Source organism: Neovison vison, chromosome 4 (assembly GCF_020171115.1).
Source record: "Neovison vison isolate M4711 chromosome 4, ASM_NN_V1, whole genome shotgun sequence".
Lineage (NCBI taxonomy): Eukaryota > Metazoa > Chordata > Mammalia > Carnivora > Mustelidae > Neogale > Neogale vison.
The window spans coordinates 125,122,853-125,138,015 of NC_058094.1; the positions used below are offsets into that span (position 1 = coordinate 125,122,853).

General features: G+C 40.6%; 2 protein-coding genes across 5 annotated transcripts in view; one reads left to right on the forward strand and one right to left on the reverse strand.

Moving 5' to 3' along the window:
- Positions 1-3,420: 3,420 nt before the first annotated feature.
- Positions 3,421-8,495, reverse strand: LOC122904634 (M-phase specific PLK1 interacting protein). Of its 2 annotated transcripts, XM_044245659.1 has the most exons (3): positions 8,408-8,495; positions 7,158-7,673; positions 3,421-6,145 (listed from the first exon to the last, which is right to left on the reverse strand). In XM_044245659.1, exons 2-3 carry the CDS (start codon positions 7,494-7,496, stop codon positions 5,945-5,947), a joined length of 540 nt encoding a protein of 179 aa, XP_044101594.1. In that variant the 5' UTR covers positions 7,497-7,673; positions 8,408-8,495; the 3' UTR covers positions 3,421-5,944. The 2 variants fall into 2 exon arrangements, with proteins under 2 accessions (XP_044101594.1, XP_044101596.1); XM_044245661.1 differs by lacking the exon at positions 8,408-8,495 and having other exon boundaries at positions 7,158-7,806.
- SUGCT (succinyl-CoA:glutarate-CoA transferase) overlaps positions 7,966-15,163 on the forward strand; it is an 827,195-nt gene continuing 819,997 nt past the window's right edge. For all 3 annotated transcript variants that reach the window (XM_044245656.1, XM_044245658.1, XM_044245657.1), the window contains exon 1: positions 7,966-8,092. In XM_044245656.1, the coding sequence (XP_044101591.1) occupies positions 7,993-8,092 (100 nt within the window). In that variant the 5' untranslated portion in view covers positions 7,966-7,992. The remainder of the gene's footprint in view (positions 8,093-15,163) is intronic.

The following is a 15,163-nucleotide window of genomic DNA, read 5'->3' on the forward strand; positions in this document are numbered from 1 at the left end:
GAGGGTACTTTTTGTTTTTAAATTCATCAAACATTTTGGTCAGAAAACATGGTCTGGGTATGAATCGAATCTTTGAAATTTGCAGACTCTTGGTGATTTAGAACATTTATAGAAGTTTTTATATGCTGTGTGTACTTGAAAAAAATATACATATAATATCTACAATCTCTGTTTTGTGCACCATTTCTCTATCCTTACAAATTCCACATCTGCTTGCTATATCCATGCCAGGTAGAGCTGTGCTGAATTCCCACTGTGAATTTGAATCTTTTTATAACCCTTCATTTTATAATCTTTCATTTTACTTTTTTTCTTTTTTGAGAGAGAGAGAGCACTTTTGAGGGGAGGGATAGAATCTTAAGCAGGATCCATGCCAGCATGGAGTGTGATGTGGTAGCTTGATCTCACGACCCTGAGATCATGACCTGAGCCAAAACCATGAGTTGGTTAACTTACAGCCACCCAGAGGCCCTTCTAACTCTTTATTTTAGATGCATCTTTGTAAAACAAGCAAATAGATGGATTCCATTTTCCTAATCCAATCTGATGTTTCTTTAAAATAAATTTTTATTTTTCTTTGATTCATTGTGATAGATTTCTTAGGACTGTCAGTTTTATTTTTTCTTCCTTCTCTGATTTCTTTTGGATTTATAGTTTACTGTATTGTATTTCCTTTTTTCCTTCTCTGCTGGAGACCTTTAAAATTTTTGGTCATATATTCTCTAAAATATTTTGAAAAGTAATATACCCTCTTCTACATGGTCAAGTCAATATAAAAATATTTTTACCTAAATCTTAAAAACTGTAAAGGAAGTTTCTGTAATACTGAAATTTTAAGCTAAAACTAGTACATTACAAAGATATCCAGCTGAATCAATATATCACAGCAATTTGATATTTACTATCACTCCTTAAAACAGTTAGCAGAAATTTTATGCTATTTTATTCCCAATTTTTATCTCCATTGTACTCTTCTATGTAATTTTATCTCATTGCAATAGTGTATTGCTTCAAAGTTTTTTACTGATACTCTATTATACATCTGTCCCAAAATACATGAAATACATATTTACTGAAATAAAAAATATTTTTAGAAATTAAAGAAATACATTTCCAACAACTATAAAGCTCCAAGTGTTGAACATTGTGTGGATTATCATTATTATTCAAATAATAAAAATATATTAATTTTTATAAATTAAAAACACAAAACAAGTTTTATTGGAAATGTATCTCAATGAAATGGATGGTGCTGCATTTTCTCATACTCATGGATAAATTCTAGCCATTGCTAGAATAAGACATCAATTTTATTACTTTTTATGTAGAGGTATAAACACTGAGAAAACACATGTAAAAAGGGACAGAAAGAATTGTTACAGTGATGCTACTCAATTTCTGGACTCCTTTTAAGTTATATGCCAAAATTATAAACTGAGCTGTCATCAAATTATTTTTAATAATTTTAATTGACAATCTGATTGAGGTTTCTTCAACTTTGAAAGCAAAAAATTGAAGACCACTCTCACTAAAGACCTTGTTGTTCAAGCCATTCTCCTTCTTAATTCTTCGGAAAGTTAACCAAAGATGTTTAGTAAGACTTATCTGTAACTTTTTCACTTACTCATCTAGCTGATAGAGCATAAAATTAAGACACAACTGAGTAAAAAACACCCTCTACAAAACTGGAAATAGCATAGATTTCTTGAGGATAACTCTATATAGATTAGAAATTTTATGTCTGAAAAACAATCATGTTTAATAGAAATTAGGATGTATATAAATATCTGAAAAAGAATTAATTATAGCTAAACTTATTTTCTAAAATTAAATGCACTATGTCCTAGTACATATTTTGGGAATATTTATTCCATTTACCTACACCTGAGTTTATGTTCTGCTTTTATGATTTTTGTTTGCAGTATCTTATCAAACTAAGACACACATCTGAACATTTTTGAAATTGGGATGCATCTTAAATTGATGGCATATCAGGGGCGCCTGGGTGGCTCAGTGGGTTAAGCCGCTGCCTTCGGCTCAGGTAATGATCTCGGGGTCCTGGGATCGAGTCCCGCATCGGGCTCTCTGCTCAGCAGGGATCCTGCTTCCTTATCTCTCTCTCTCTGCCTGCCTCTCTGCCTACTTGTGATCTGTCTGTCAAATAAATAAATAAAATCTTTAAAAAAAAAAATTGATGGCATATCATAATTTACTGGGCAGTGTTTTTACTAAGTGGTATGTAATAGTGAGTCATACAATAGTGTCTTAGATTAGATTAAAAATTAGATCATGGAAATTAGGAGCAAAAAAGATAATGAATCACTAGCAAGTTCTGGAAACATGCAAGGTATACTGATGACTATTCTATGTCTTATTTACAACAAAACCCGTTAAGATATGTTTATCTTAACATGGGGGACGCCTGGGTGGCTCAGTGGGTTAAAGCCTCTGCCTTTGGCTCACGTCATGATCCCAGGGTCCTGCAATCAAGCCCTACATCGGGCTCTCTGCTCAGTGGGGAACCTGCTTCTCCCTCACTCTCTAACTGCCTCTTTACTTGTGATCTCTGTCAAATAAATAAAATCTTTAAAAAAAAATGTTTATGTTAACTTAAACCTAAATACATGTTAAGAATGAAGAAATAGGAAATAAAGAACTCAGCTGAGCTAGGTAAAAAATTAATATGGATTTATAGAATCTGATAATGAACTGGCAAAGGTTAATAAAAATGTTTCTCCTAAGAATCTGAAAAATATACAATCATGAACTTACCTTTGATATGGGATCTTTTCACTGGAAAATCTAGTATTAGCATATCAGAAATAAACATGGAACTTCTTACTTCTTCCTCCTTGAAACCATGCTAATTATGCTACTGAGACAGGTTTGAGACATATTTATCAGGCTCTTTACTGTTATGGAGAATGGTGAAAATAGCTTGCTTAACAGCATTCACCAAAACCCATCATGCTTTGCACCCATTTTGAATATTCTAAAATAGATGAGGCAAATACTAATCATTTGTTGCCTTAAAATCATTTGTAACTTTACCTTCATGTTATGTTCTTGTTCTCTGCTTTACTTTCACATGATTCACCCACAGGAAAAATGGTTTTTTGAAGTCAGGAAACAAAAAAGTCAAGGCCATTAAACAAAAACTGTCATTACACTATTTCCTACTTGACAACACATCTGAATTCTGAACATCTCCACATGGGCCAATAAACCCATTTCTAAGACCACACTTCAGTAATAATGAAAACTAACTTCTACCATACTTTCTTAAATTGGGCAGTCAGAAAGGTCTGTCTGGAGCAGGTTGAAAGGGAAGGGCTGTAACTCCTCATCTTGATGGGGTAGTGCAAGGTTCTATAAGACTATGTGGGACCTGAAATATTGTTAGGGTTATTATAAAACACATGCTTGCCATAGTTTTATTATGTAAAGTGGGAGAGGGTGACAATGAAAAGGCAGAAGGTAAAGAAAACTGGCATAATCCATTGAACATGAAAATGTTCTTTAGACAGATCATTTTAACAAAGAGTATATATATGGGAACTGGGGATCTGGAATGTTTTCTATGCCTGTATTTCCTTTAGAAGGTTGAAGACTCCCAGAAGTACACATACCTTTGTCTGAAGACCCAACTTCTGTTCTTGAGTTACCTGAATATTTAAGATGCATACTTAGCCAAAAAATTTTCTACGTTATATAGCATTTCTATGGAGGTAAACGTGTATTTTGGAACACTAAAAAACAATTATTTTTCATTTTAAAGAATGATCAATTCTTTGATTCAGCTAAACAAAGATAGACTAATAATAGAAACAAACCAAATTAACAATGTTGCAAGAATTTTGTTAACTGAATACACTACCAACTAAAGCCAAGCAGTAATGCACCTTTCCTGAGGACAAAAGTTTCTCTCAGCAAAGTCAGAAAAGCTCGGCTCTGAAGTGGATGTTGATGACTTAGCAAAAAAGAAATTTTACATTTAACTAAATATTTAATATTATACTTACAGTGAAATAAAAAGCACGTAAAACCATTAGAACTGTTACAATTTGTATATCTTCCAGATACACTATGAATACAATGAATACAATGGCACAAAATCCTTTCTCACTTCCTTTTTCATCTTTGCCAATAACCCAGTGATCGCTAAGAGGTGGTTTAATAATTATTTCCAAATGCCACTTCCTAAAGATAGTATTTCTTACCTACAAAATTCATTAAAAGATTTACAAAAGTATTCCATTTGCTCTAATTTTCATCACACTTCCTGACCTCAAATCATCTGGGAAAGACGTTAGAGAATAAAGACATTTCCTTTAAAATACTGGGGAAAATTACTAATTTACTATTCTTTTTATAATAGGAGACAAGGCAGAGCAATACAGTAGTTATAATCAGAATGCTTGCATTCATTCACCAAATATTTATTAAGCACCTACTATTTCCCCAGACATCATTCTAGCAGCTGAGGCTCTATAGGGGTGAATGAGAAAGTAATAGCTACCATTTATTGAGTGCTTACTATGTGCCAGGCTCTGGCCTAAGAGTTGCACACATATAAACCCTTTTAATCCTCAAACACAACACCTCTATGACATGGGTACTATTTTCATTTTACATATGAAAAAATTGAGGCATAGAGAAGTTAAATAACTCATCCAGCTTTTAATTGGTACAAATAGTCCTGGCTGCTGTGGAGCTTTTATTAGTCTAAACTCTTTCCCTCTGCTTTTCTTCTTTGCCTCTGAGACCCAAGAGGTAAGAAACTGAGTATGGCTCAAACAGGTTGTGTGACCATTTCATTTTTAGATGTTTCTTTTTGGGAATGTTTAAAGAGAATTTCAACTAGCTTTATCTTCATCATGTTGTGATATCAAAGTATCTAAAAAGCCTGAATGTTAGAAGACTTAGTTTTGTTGAAATATTTGGGAAGAAATAGTTAATTTAGGTATACACATGTAGCACCTCTTCCTTTGGAAAACCACTTTTCTAATCCACGCAGGCCTAGTGGAGCCCTGTCTCATTATAGGGGAGGTTCATAGCTCAAGCTAGTTAGGCCTCATTGCTTGGGCCATTATTGGTTCAGGAATACAGAAACATGATCCAGGTAGGACAAATCGGTCTTTCTTGGGATGGACAGTGTTGGGAGATGTTCTCTTCACAAAGGAAGTGATTTCAGAATGCTGGTACCCATCTTCCTTGGCTCAAGAGAAAATGACTCCAAAATATTGAGAGATGTTGAGAAATTCAGATACAGAGCACTTTAATCTAGCTATGATCTATCCTTGCCTTTTCCAGTTAAATGAATATAAAAAGTATAAATACCCTTTAAATGGGTTTCTGTGACTTTCAATGCATTTACAAAAGCATTACATAAAATATGCACAAAGAACAATGGTTATAATAAATATGAATAGAATTCTTTTCTGTTCTCTTCGTTCACCCTCTTTCCCTGTGAACAAATACATAACTGTCTGTATCTCTAAGGATGGTTTATTTCATTTTCAAAAGTAGTATGCAAAATATTTACCTATGAATGCTAAGCAAGTGATTACAGGCAATATTTTAATAATTCTACTTCTTTAGCATATGACAAAACCACAATATATCTAGAAAGACAAAATGTTTTATTTTAAAACATTGGAAAACCACTGAAAGACAAATGTCCATTATATAACCATGAACGTTAAATATTTGGAAACTGTGAATCTTCTAAAATGTGGTAGGCACTTCCAAAGAGCTAAATATTGCAAATTACTCTACTGTATGTCTTCTCTAATCTCAACAATACTTGATAAGATGAAAAATACCAAGAAGACTGAACTAATTATTCAAAGTCACCATCTTAGGGTTCAACTTAATTACAGGAGTAAAAGTTTTGTCCAAGATGTTCCTGACACATGGAGCTTCCGGGTGAATTTCAGAAATGTTAACAAAAGTATCTTCCTTTTTTGCCTGTGAATGTTTGAGTATTGCTGTATTGCTGGTTAATATCCACTACAGATACTGGTTCTAGGCCAGCCCAAGGGTCTTCAAGCATTGAAGGCTTGAAATAATTTTCCAACTCATTAGACATTCTTTTTTCTCTACCACGCCCTGATCCAAATGGTGTAGATGTCCTTGGAGAACCCTTTAGAAAAAAAATCATCAGTTAAAAAAATGTTTTGTAGAGATAATTGGCACTTTTTTTTTTTTTTAAAGCTAGTGGGGATCACACTGCTAGTTAAAAGTTATTTTGAACCCAAGCATGTTCAACTGCAAAGTCCATTCTTCTTTTAATCTAGTGTTTTTGTTTGTAAAAGTATTTAAGCCAATTTGACATACTCATTTATTAATAATTCCATTATGAAAAGCGTTTCTTTTCTGCTTTAATTTGCTCTTTGGTATAAATAATTCCATTATGAAAGCTCAAATGCTTTCTGTCTAATGTAGTAACTCTGCAGAACTGGTGATGAAATAACGAACTGTGCTTTAACCCTGTGGCTTCCAAATTCCATCCTATGCAATTTTATCTACTTAGCTCCAGACTCAAAAGGGGTGGGGTTGGTTTAGCACAATGGAAAGCAGAAAACCGTTTAAGTTTTAAATCACACGAATCCTAGGCACACCGGAAACACTCCCTCGGTCTCCTGTGTTCACGGAGAGGAACGGGAAACTTCCAAAAAGCACCGATTTTCCCTAGAAGACCTGGAGCAGAAGCCGGTGTAGTCCGAAGCTCCCCTCCCCCCCCGCCCACGCCAAAACAGTGGGCCAGTAGTGGGAAAACGGCACCAGTCTCTAACCCTACAACCCAGAGAGCTCTACGCTGGGAGGTCATTCGTTCTACCCGTCGGAGGGAATTCACCCCGGCGAACCCGCACGATCGCTGGCAAGGACAGGAGTCAGGGAAGTGTGCGCAGGCACCGCGGTGTCCTAGTCCAAAGCGCGAGGGCTCGAGAAACCTCAAGTGCTCTGTTGCCTACGCTCACCTACAGTAAGTTACTTAACTTCTCTCTCAGCCTCAGTTTACTCATCTGCAAAACAGGGCCAACAATAGTATCTCACCTCATAGAGGATCAGACAAAATAACCCGTGTAAAGGGATTATTATTAGTACCATGCCTGCCATACAGTAAGAGCTCGGCAAACGCTGGCTATTATTACCTGGGGGTGGGTCTGCTGCTGCCCTGGGGAGTAGCCGAATTGCTGCTGGGACCCCGCGGGGGACTTGGAGTAGGAGCCAGGGTAGCCGCCAGGGGACGGAGACCCGAATCGGCCCCCCGGGAATCTGCCGCCGTGTCGCGGAGAGTGGCTGCTCCCGTAGGGCCTAGACCGGGGCCCGTACGGCGGCGTGTGGTGCGGACTCCCGTACCCGTCCCGAGGGGAGGGCGGCCGCGGTCCGCCTCCGCCCGGGGTACCCCGGAAGCTGCTCCCGCTACCCCAACCTCCTACACCCGCGCCGGGGTAGGGAGGAGTCGGGGGTCGAAAACTCTGTCGGTGCATCTCAGGAGACGAAGACGAGGACCTCACCGCCGCCTTCTCCCGCCGGAACTGTCCCGACCAACCCTTCTCACAGACTTGGTGGTCCTGGCCAAAACAGTCCTCCGGCCGCCATCGAGGCACAGCATATTGGTTCCGGCCTCACAAAGGTTCTGGCAGGCGCACGGTAGAAGTGGGTTACTGAATTGGGCAGAGATCAAGCAGATTTAAATAAAGGAAAGAAAAGAAAAAGGACAAACGCCGAACGCGGCTCCAGCAAACAAAGGCATTTATGGTCTTGCGCCGCCTGCTCAGGGCGGACTAACCGAACCACCGCACGAACTGGAAGCTGCCGCCCGGAAAGCACTAACCGCGCAAGCACTGGCCGGCGAGGCCCCGCCCACTAGGCGGGAGGGCGGGGCCTGGTTTGCTCACGGGCGCCCCCTGTGGCGGCGGGCCGCGGGCGGCGCGCGCTGCACTCTCTCCTCACGCCCGGACTAGGCTATCTGAGAGGCGCGCGATGCTGGCGACGCTGGCGAGGGTCGCGGCTCTGCGGGGAACCCGCCTTCTCTTCGGCCCGGGCCGCGGGAGGGGTTTGTGGACCGGCCGCCCGCAGTCAGGTACCCTCCGAGACGCGGTCCGGGCGGCGAAGGGGACTCCGGCCGCGGTCTCCCCCTCCGGCGGCGCCGTGAGGCGAGCACCCGCGCTGTCCCGTAGCGTCTCCTGCCCCCACAGCCCACCCTCTGGCCTTTCCCGCCTCTCGGGGCCCTCGCTTGGTGACCCCGCGGTGTGCCTGGCCCCGCACCTCGGCCGCCCCGGGGTCACCCTGCTCGGCGTCCGGGACGGGGGCGGAGAGCTCGCGCCCCAGCGCTGTCGTCCTGGGCTCGCCTCGGCCCCTTCCCCCTGCCCTGCCTAATGTCCCGAGTTCAACTCACTCTGAAAAGGTGCCCCGGCCCGCATTGCAGAGCGGACTTCCGAGCACAGCTCTGCGGGACCGGGGAGAGGCCGAGGGTACTCCTGTCGCACTCGACTCCTTCCTTGTTCTCGTTACTCGGAGCGGGGGGTGGGTTGGGGAGGGGGCTCGGGCGCGCGGACGCTGATTCCCGAAGAGCACACTTTGACCGAAGCTCTGAAATCCTGACTGTTTCGCAGACTTTCGGTTAGAGACACACGTGCTAATCCAAGCATGACACCTGATGTCTAATAAAACACTCTGTGGTACTAGACACCTGTCCCAGAACTTTATTTAGGGCTGCGATTTAAAGTTATGGCCGTTTTATAGCTCTTTGTGGACTCCCTCGGAGCTTGGGGACGATGGTCCCGTGTGACTCCTGGAATCAGCTTGTGGGAAACAGAATCCGGAAGAGCTTTGGGACTCCTGAGATCACAGCCCGGGGGGTGGCGGGGAGCCGCTCCTCGCTGTCGTGTGACAAGTGCTCGGGGACAAGGCCAGCTGAAGTGCGATGTGTTCTCAGCTTGGATCCTCCTCGGGGAGCGGAGACACCAGTGGCTTTCGGTCATTCTGAGGGAATTCTGTTCACCTCAGTTCTCCTGTCGACGCAGTTGTAGAATCCATCAAGTCAGGATAATGCCTTCAAGGCTTCGTGAAGCGTGTAGGGCGTGAGGACCCCAGATGATCCACTTCGGTGTGTATTTCTCTGTATCGCCCCAAAATTTAGCCTTTGGGCGTTGTCTTGGTGCTTGGCTTAATGCCAGGTAGTTGGGCACTCAAATATTGAGCGAATGAACCATGGGGTCGGTCACATCATTATGGTTCAGTGATTCTCTCTTGTCTTACCTTTCATGTCACCAACCAATCTTTTTTGGGTAGAGGTGGCAGAAAAATGAAGGCGATGGGGACCAAAATTACTTTTGTTAATTTTTTTTTTTTTGGTAACTGGCAATTGATTTGCAGAATTGATTAAAATATGGTATGTTGTCTTTTTACTTGGCCTACACTTCTAGAATGTTCTTTCCTGTACTGATCTTGCTGTCTTCTACACACGGGAACTTCCATTAGAAATGGGGGAAGGAAAGAAGTACAGTGCAGAGTTTTTGACAGGTAGATTATACATAACAGTGTACCCTTCATCAGGTTTGCAGGGATATAGAAGTGTTGAGAGTTAATTCTTTTTTTTTTTTTTTTTTTTTTTTTTTAGATTTTATTTATTTGAGAGAGAGAGAGTGAGAGAGAAAATACGACCGTGGTGGAGGGTCAGAGGGAGAAGCAAATTCCCCACTGATCAGGGAGCCTGGTGCAGGGCTCTATCCCAGGACTCTGAGATCAAGGCCTGAGCCAAGTAAGACGCCAACCTTCTGAGCCACCCAGGCGTCCCAGGAGAGTTAATAATTATATGAAAACTCCGAATCCCACTTGGATCACTTCTGAGAATAGGCAATTTGCCCTTTTAGAGATGAAAACTAGGCCAAAAGAAGTTAAGTTACTAGCTTAAGTTCACACAACAAGCAGAGGTGCAACCAGCACTCAGGTTTCTTGAATCCCAGGAGATTTTTTTTCCCCCTTAAGTAAAGATATATGAATTGACAATAAGTCTGCCCTTTTTTTTTTTTTTAAAGATTTTTATTTATTTATTTGAGAGAGAGGGAGTGCACGCGTGTCTGTGCGGGTGCTACCAGAAGCCTGAGCTTGGGGGAGGGTCAGAGGGAGCAACAGACTCCCTACTGATCAGGGCGCCATCCAGGACCCTGGGATCATGACCTGAACTGAAGACAGATGCCCAGTCGACTGAACCACCCAGTTTAACCTTTGGAAAATGCAATAGTTAGAGGCGCCTGGGTGGCTCAGTCAGTTAAGCATCTGCCTTAGGGTCAGGTCATGATTCCAAGGTCCTGGAATCAAACCTGCCATCAAGCTCCCTGCTCCTTTCGCTGCTCCTCCTGCTTCTGCTTTCTCTCTCTCAAATAAATAAAATCTTTAAAAAAATGCAATAGAGAAACATTGTAAAATTTTGGAAGTGCTGTATAGCTTATTATTTTAGATTTAGAGACTAGCACGTATAACCTTAATATTGAATTTTTATAAATGTCTCTAGAATCTTCCCATGTGTCAGTGTGGGAATTGCAATCTGGGTGCCTGAACTGGTGGGTCTGAGGCATCTATTTGTATTCAGTCTTTTTGTATGGTGGTTAGTGCAGGGGAAGAGAGGTGAAGGGAGGAGGAGGAAGTTTTATGTTGGGTTACCTGGAAGTAGAAAAGTGAGGAACTGGGGTGGTGGATATGAGAGTATAGTGGCTGCTCCTTGAACTCTGAGTCCTGTGAAAAGGGCACCTCTTATTTTTGTGAGCAACAGAGGTTTTGGTTCCCTCCCAAAAGAGAATTACAGCACTGTTTAGGGAGGATCAGTAATAGAAAACAGGATACTGCATAGGGCAGTGCTTTCATGGAAGACACTACTAGTGTTTAGGTACTTTTTTTCAAGTGGCATTGTATACATAGGACATCAACAAGCAGAACATCAGAACATCACAGGTACTCAGAACATTTCTGAGTACCTGTGAACTATATCTGGAGCCCCAGAAATAACTGATTAATTTTGTGGTGTTCTGTGTTTCATTAGGTTTCACATTAATGCAAATAAGAGCACCACATCAAGAAAATTTAAGTGTAGGGGCGCCTGGGTGGCTCAGTGGGTTAAGCCGCTGCCTTTGGCTCAGGTCATGATCTCAGGGTCCTGGGATCAAGTCCCGCGTTGGGCTCTCTGCTCAGCAGGGAGCCTGCTTCCCTCTCTCTCTCTCTCTGCCTGCCTCTCTTGTCTGCTTGTGATCTCTGTCTGTCAAATAAACAAATAAAATCTTTAAAAAAAAAAAGAAAATTTAAGTGTAGACATAAATGAAACCATGTCTGTTTTTATGACAGGATTTTTATTTAGGTTGCCCAGGATTTTTTGGTGGGTACCCCCCCTGCCAAGGGGATTTCAAATATATATATATATATATATAGAGAGAGAGAGAGAGAGAGAGAGCGCGCGAGCGCGCCTTATCTTCAAAAAACATTATTGGAAGCCCAAAATTTGAGAGCAGATGGGATGTATTTGAAGCAGGAATTGGGGTTTCAGAGTTCTGCTCACTCTGCACTTCTAAATGCCCCCCTCAAAAGAGGCTTCTGGGGCAAATCAGAGGAATTCCCTAGGGCTCACAAATATTGGTGTCAAATATTTTAGGAGGTGTCAAATATTGACAAGGGCTGCAAATATAAATGTTTTGGTTCATTTTACTGTGTATTAATCACGAAGTGTATATTTTCATGTTTCTGTATGGTCACAGCTTTGTAAGCCAAGACAACTAGAACTTGGGTTAAAGGGCAAGACTTAGAAGTTAAAAGATTGTTAAGAGATTAGATTGTTAGAGAATGCCCAGGAAGTTTGTTTCTTCTTTCAAAGGGTTATAAAACTCAGAGCCTGAGACACATTCAAGATTGAGATTGTAAACCCTGTGAAGTTAATCTTCCTTCTAGAGACATTTATTTACATTCCGAAGGGTAAGAACTCTGAGACCTTCCCTCTTCTAAGGAGAATTTGCTTACATTAGGAAGATTAGCTTTTTTTCTGCCTTTCTCTGGGAAAGTAGTGGTTGGGCAGCTATGATAGTTTTGGGGCCCTTCCCTATGATTCAACCCCTGTATATATAGGCCTAACCAGCTGGCTCGCTATAGGATGCCTGTGACATATTAGGTGTGGGAAAAGTGGTATACATTTTTTGGTGTAGGTAAGAATAACTCTGATCTCTACTCCAGAACCTTGTGTTTACTCTCAGGCTAAAAAATGCATACATGTAAATATTAAAAACATGTTTTTGATATAAGACATTTTGTTTTATAGGAGAGTATATTTAATAATTTATATGTATAGAAATGTTTATATGTATACTTAGAATATAATATTTACCTTGGTATTTCCTGAAACTTTCAGATTATTTCCATTTTTCTTATAGAGGTCCTGTTATTAGCTGTTTCATGTTAAAGACTTCTAGTAGTAAAAACGTCAGTGTATCTCTGGGATGTGATTAATTCAGTCATTTATAGGGTTAGGTCTATACTGAACACAGTGGATCACTTAACTATCACCTACATAATATTTTCAATGATAAAGCAAGTATTAGAAGCAACTTGTTCTCAGGAGTCTCTGAGAGCCAAACTTCACTGATGATCATCTTCTTTTCAACTCTAAGCATGTATGCATTGTCTGTGGTAGTCACGCACTGGTGAACTGTTTTTTTTACATAATTACTTATTTGTAGGCTAATATTCTTTTAAAAAAATACATATATATTTTAAATAATTATTTATTTGACACAGAGAGAGAGAGAGAGAGACACAGTGAGAGAGGGAACGTAAGCAGGGGGATTGGGAGAGGGAGAAGCAAGCCCCCTGCTAATTAGCAGGGAGCAGGGTGTGAGGTTTATCCCAGGACCCTGGGATTATGACCTGAGCCGAAGGCAGACACTTAACAACTGAGCCACCCAGGGGACCCTTAAATATATATTTTTAAAGATTTTATTTTTTTAACAGACAGAGCCAGAGTGAGCCCAAGCAAGGGGAGCAGGAGACGGAGAAGCAGTCTCCCCACTGAGCAGGGAGCCCGACATAGGGGCTTGATCCCGGGATCCCAGGATCCCAGGATCATACCTGAGCTGAAGGCAGACGCTCTGTAGACCAATATTCTTTACTCAGGTGTAACACAGGTATTGAAGCATTAACTCACGCTTATAAAAATTTTCATTGTGATAAATAAAATCTTAAAAAAAAAATTTTCATTGTGAATAAAACTGTAGACAGAATACTTCAATATGAAGGAGAATGTAAGAGTGTAATTATTGTTTTTGAGACACAAATTTTTATTTTGAAATTAGAAAATAAAATTTTATTTTCACCAGAAGTTGTATTTTTGTACTTTTCCAATTATAAAAATACAGACATTTTGTAGGTAACCTGAAGTGTTTAAGAAAATAGAAAGCAAGAAAGCAAATATTAATTGCTATCCAAGAAGCAACTTTTAATATTTAAATAGAAAAAAATAAGCCTTAGATAGTTTTAGTCTTTAAATAAAATAGAAGCTTTTTAAATGGGAAACCCACCTATACATGAACATTTAGGTGATCTAGGTTTGAGAAAACATCGTACCTGTGCAGAAGAGTTAACATATTTATTTTTTGAGAGAGAAAGTGGGAAGGATAGAGGGAGAGAGAGAGTCTCAAGCAGTCTCCAGACCCATCTTGGAGCTTGATGCAGGGCTCAATCTTAGCTCTCTGAGATCATGACCTGAGCCGAAATCAAGAGTTGGACACTTAACCGACTAAGCCACCCTGGCAGCCCTGAAGCTGCTGTCTTTAGAAGGACCATCTTAGAAGTTTAGCCCTTGGATGGCATCTGGAAACTTGGGACTTGAACTGCTTCCTAATTAATAAGGGTGCCTAGATGGTTTGTACAATCCTTGTGATTTATGGTGAACCTACTTTTCCTCTGAGTCTGGAAAGACTGGGAAGCAGAGCATGTCTATGTGAAAAGCGCTCAGTGAAAACCTTAGATTCTGAGTTTGTAATAAGATTTCCCTGAGTAGAAGCATTGGACATGTTGCCTTTTTGTTTGTTTGTTTCTGGAGAAAGAAGCTGCTTGGTGTGGCCCTTCACAGAAGGAAGAGAACATAAGAAGCCTGTGCATGGATTTTTCCAGACCCTGCCTGTCTTTTTCCGTTGTTGATCCTGTCATATATCATTTTGCTTCAATAAACCTTAGTCACGAATACAACTGTATGCTGACTCCTGTGAATCCTTTTAACAAATCCCTGGAAGTGTGGGTAGTCTTTTTTTTTTTTTTTTTAATTTTTAAAGATTTTATTTATTTATTTGACAGAGATACAGCGAGAGAGAGAACACAAGCAGGGGGAGTGGGAGAGGGAGAAAGCAGGCTGCCACTGGGCAGGGAGCCTTGATGCTGGGCTGTATCTCAGGACTCTGAGATCTTGGCCTGAAGGCAGATGCTTAAGATGAGCCACTCAGGTAACCTGGAATTGTGGGTAGTCTTTTCTTTTCTTTCTTTCTTTTTTTTTTTTTTAAAGATTTATTTATTTATTTGACAGACAGAGATCACAAGTAGGCAGAGAGGCAGGCAGAGAGAGAGGGAAGCAGGCTCCCCGCTGAGCACAGAGCCCGATGCGATGCGGGGCTTGATCTCAGGACCCTGGGATCATGACTGGAGCCGAAGGCAGAGGCTTAACCCACTGAGCCACCCAGGCACCCCGGAATTGTGGGTAATCTTGAGGAATCCTGATACAGTACCAGAGGCGGAAAGTAAAATGATTTTTTTGAAAGCGAAATTCCAATATAAGTCAGAAGGCAAACAAGAGATAGGAAAAAGTTATTTTCACAAAATGTGAATGATAAAAAGTTAATATTCTTTCTCCAGAAAGAATCCATACAAATCAGTAATAAAATAAATGCGCCTTAGCAATATGGGGCAAGATAATTTACAAGAGAATTTATAAGAATAATTTATAAGAGAAGAAGAAGAAGAGCAAATATGAATTATAAGAGCAAATATGAAAAACTTTCAGAATTTGATTTCAGAAGTCATTAAATGCAAATTAAAATGACAGTGGCATGCAAATTTTTAACTGTCAAATTTACAACAAACAAGTAAAAAAAAAAATCCCACAAAGCCAAGAGATCATATCCAG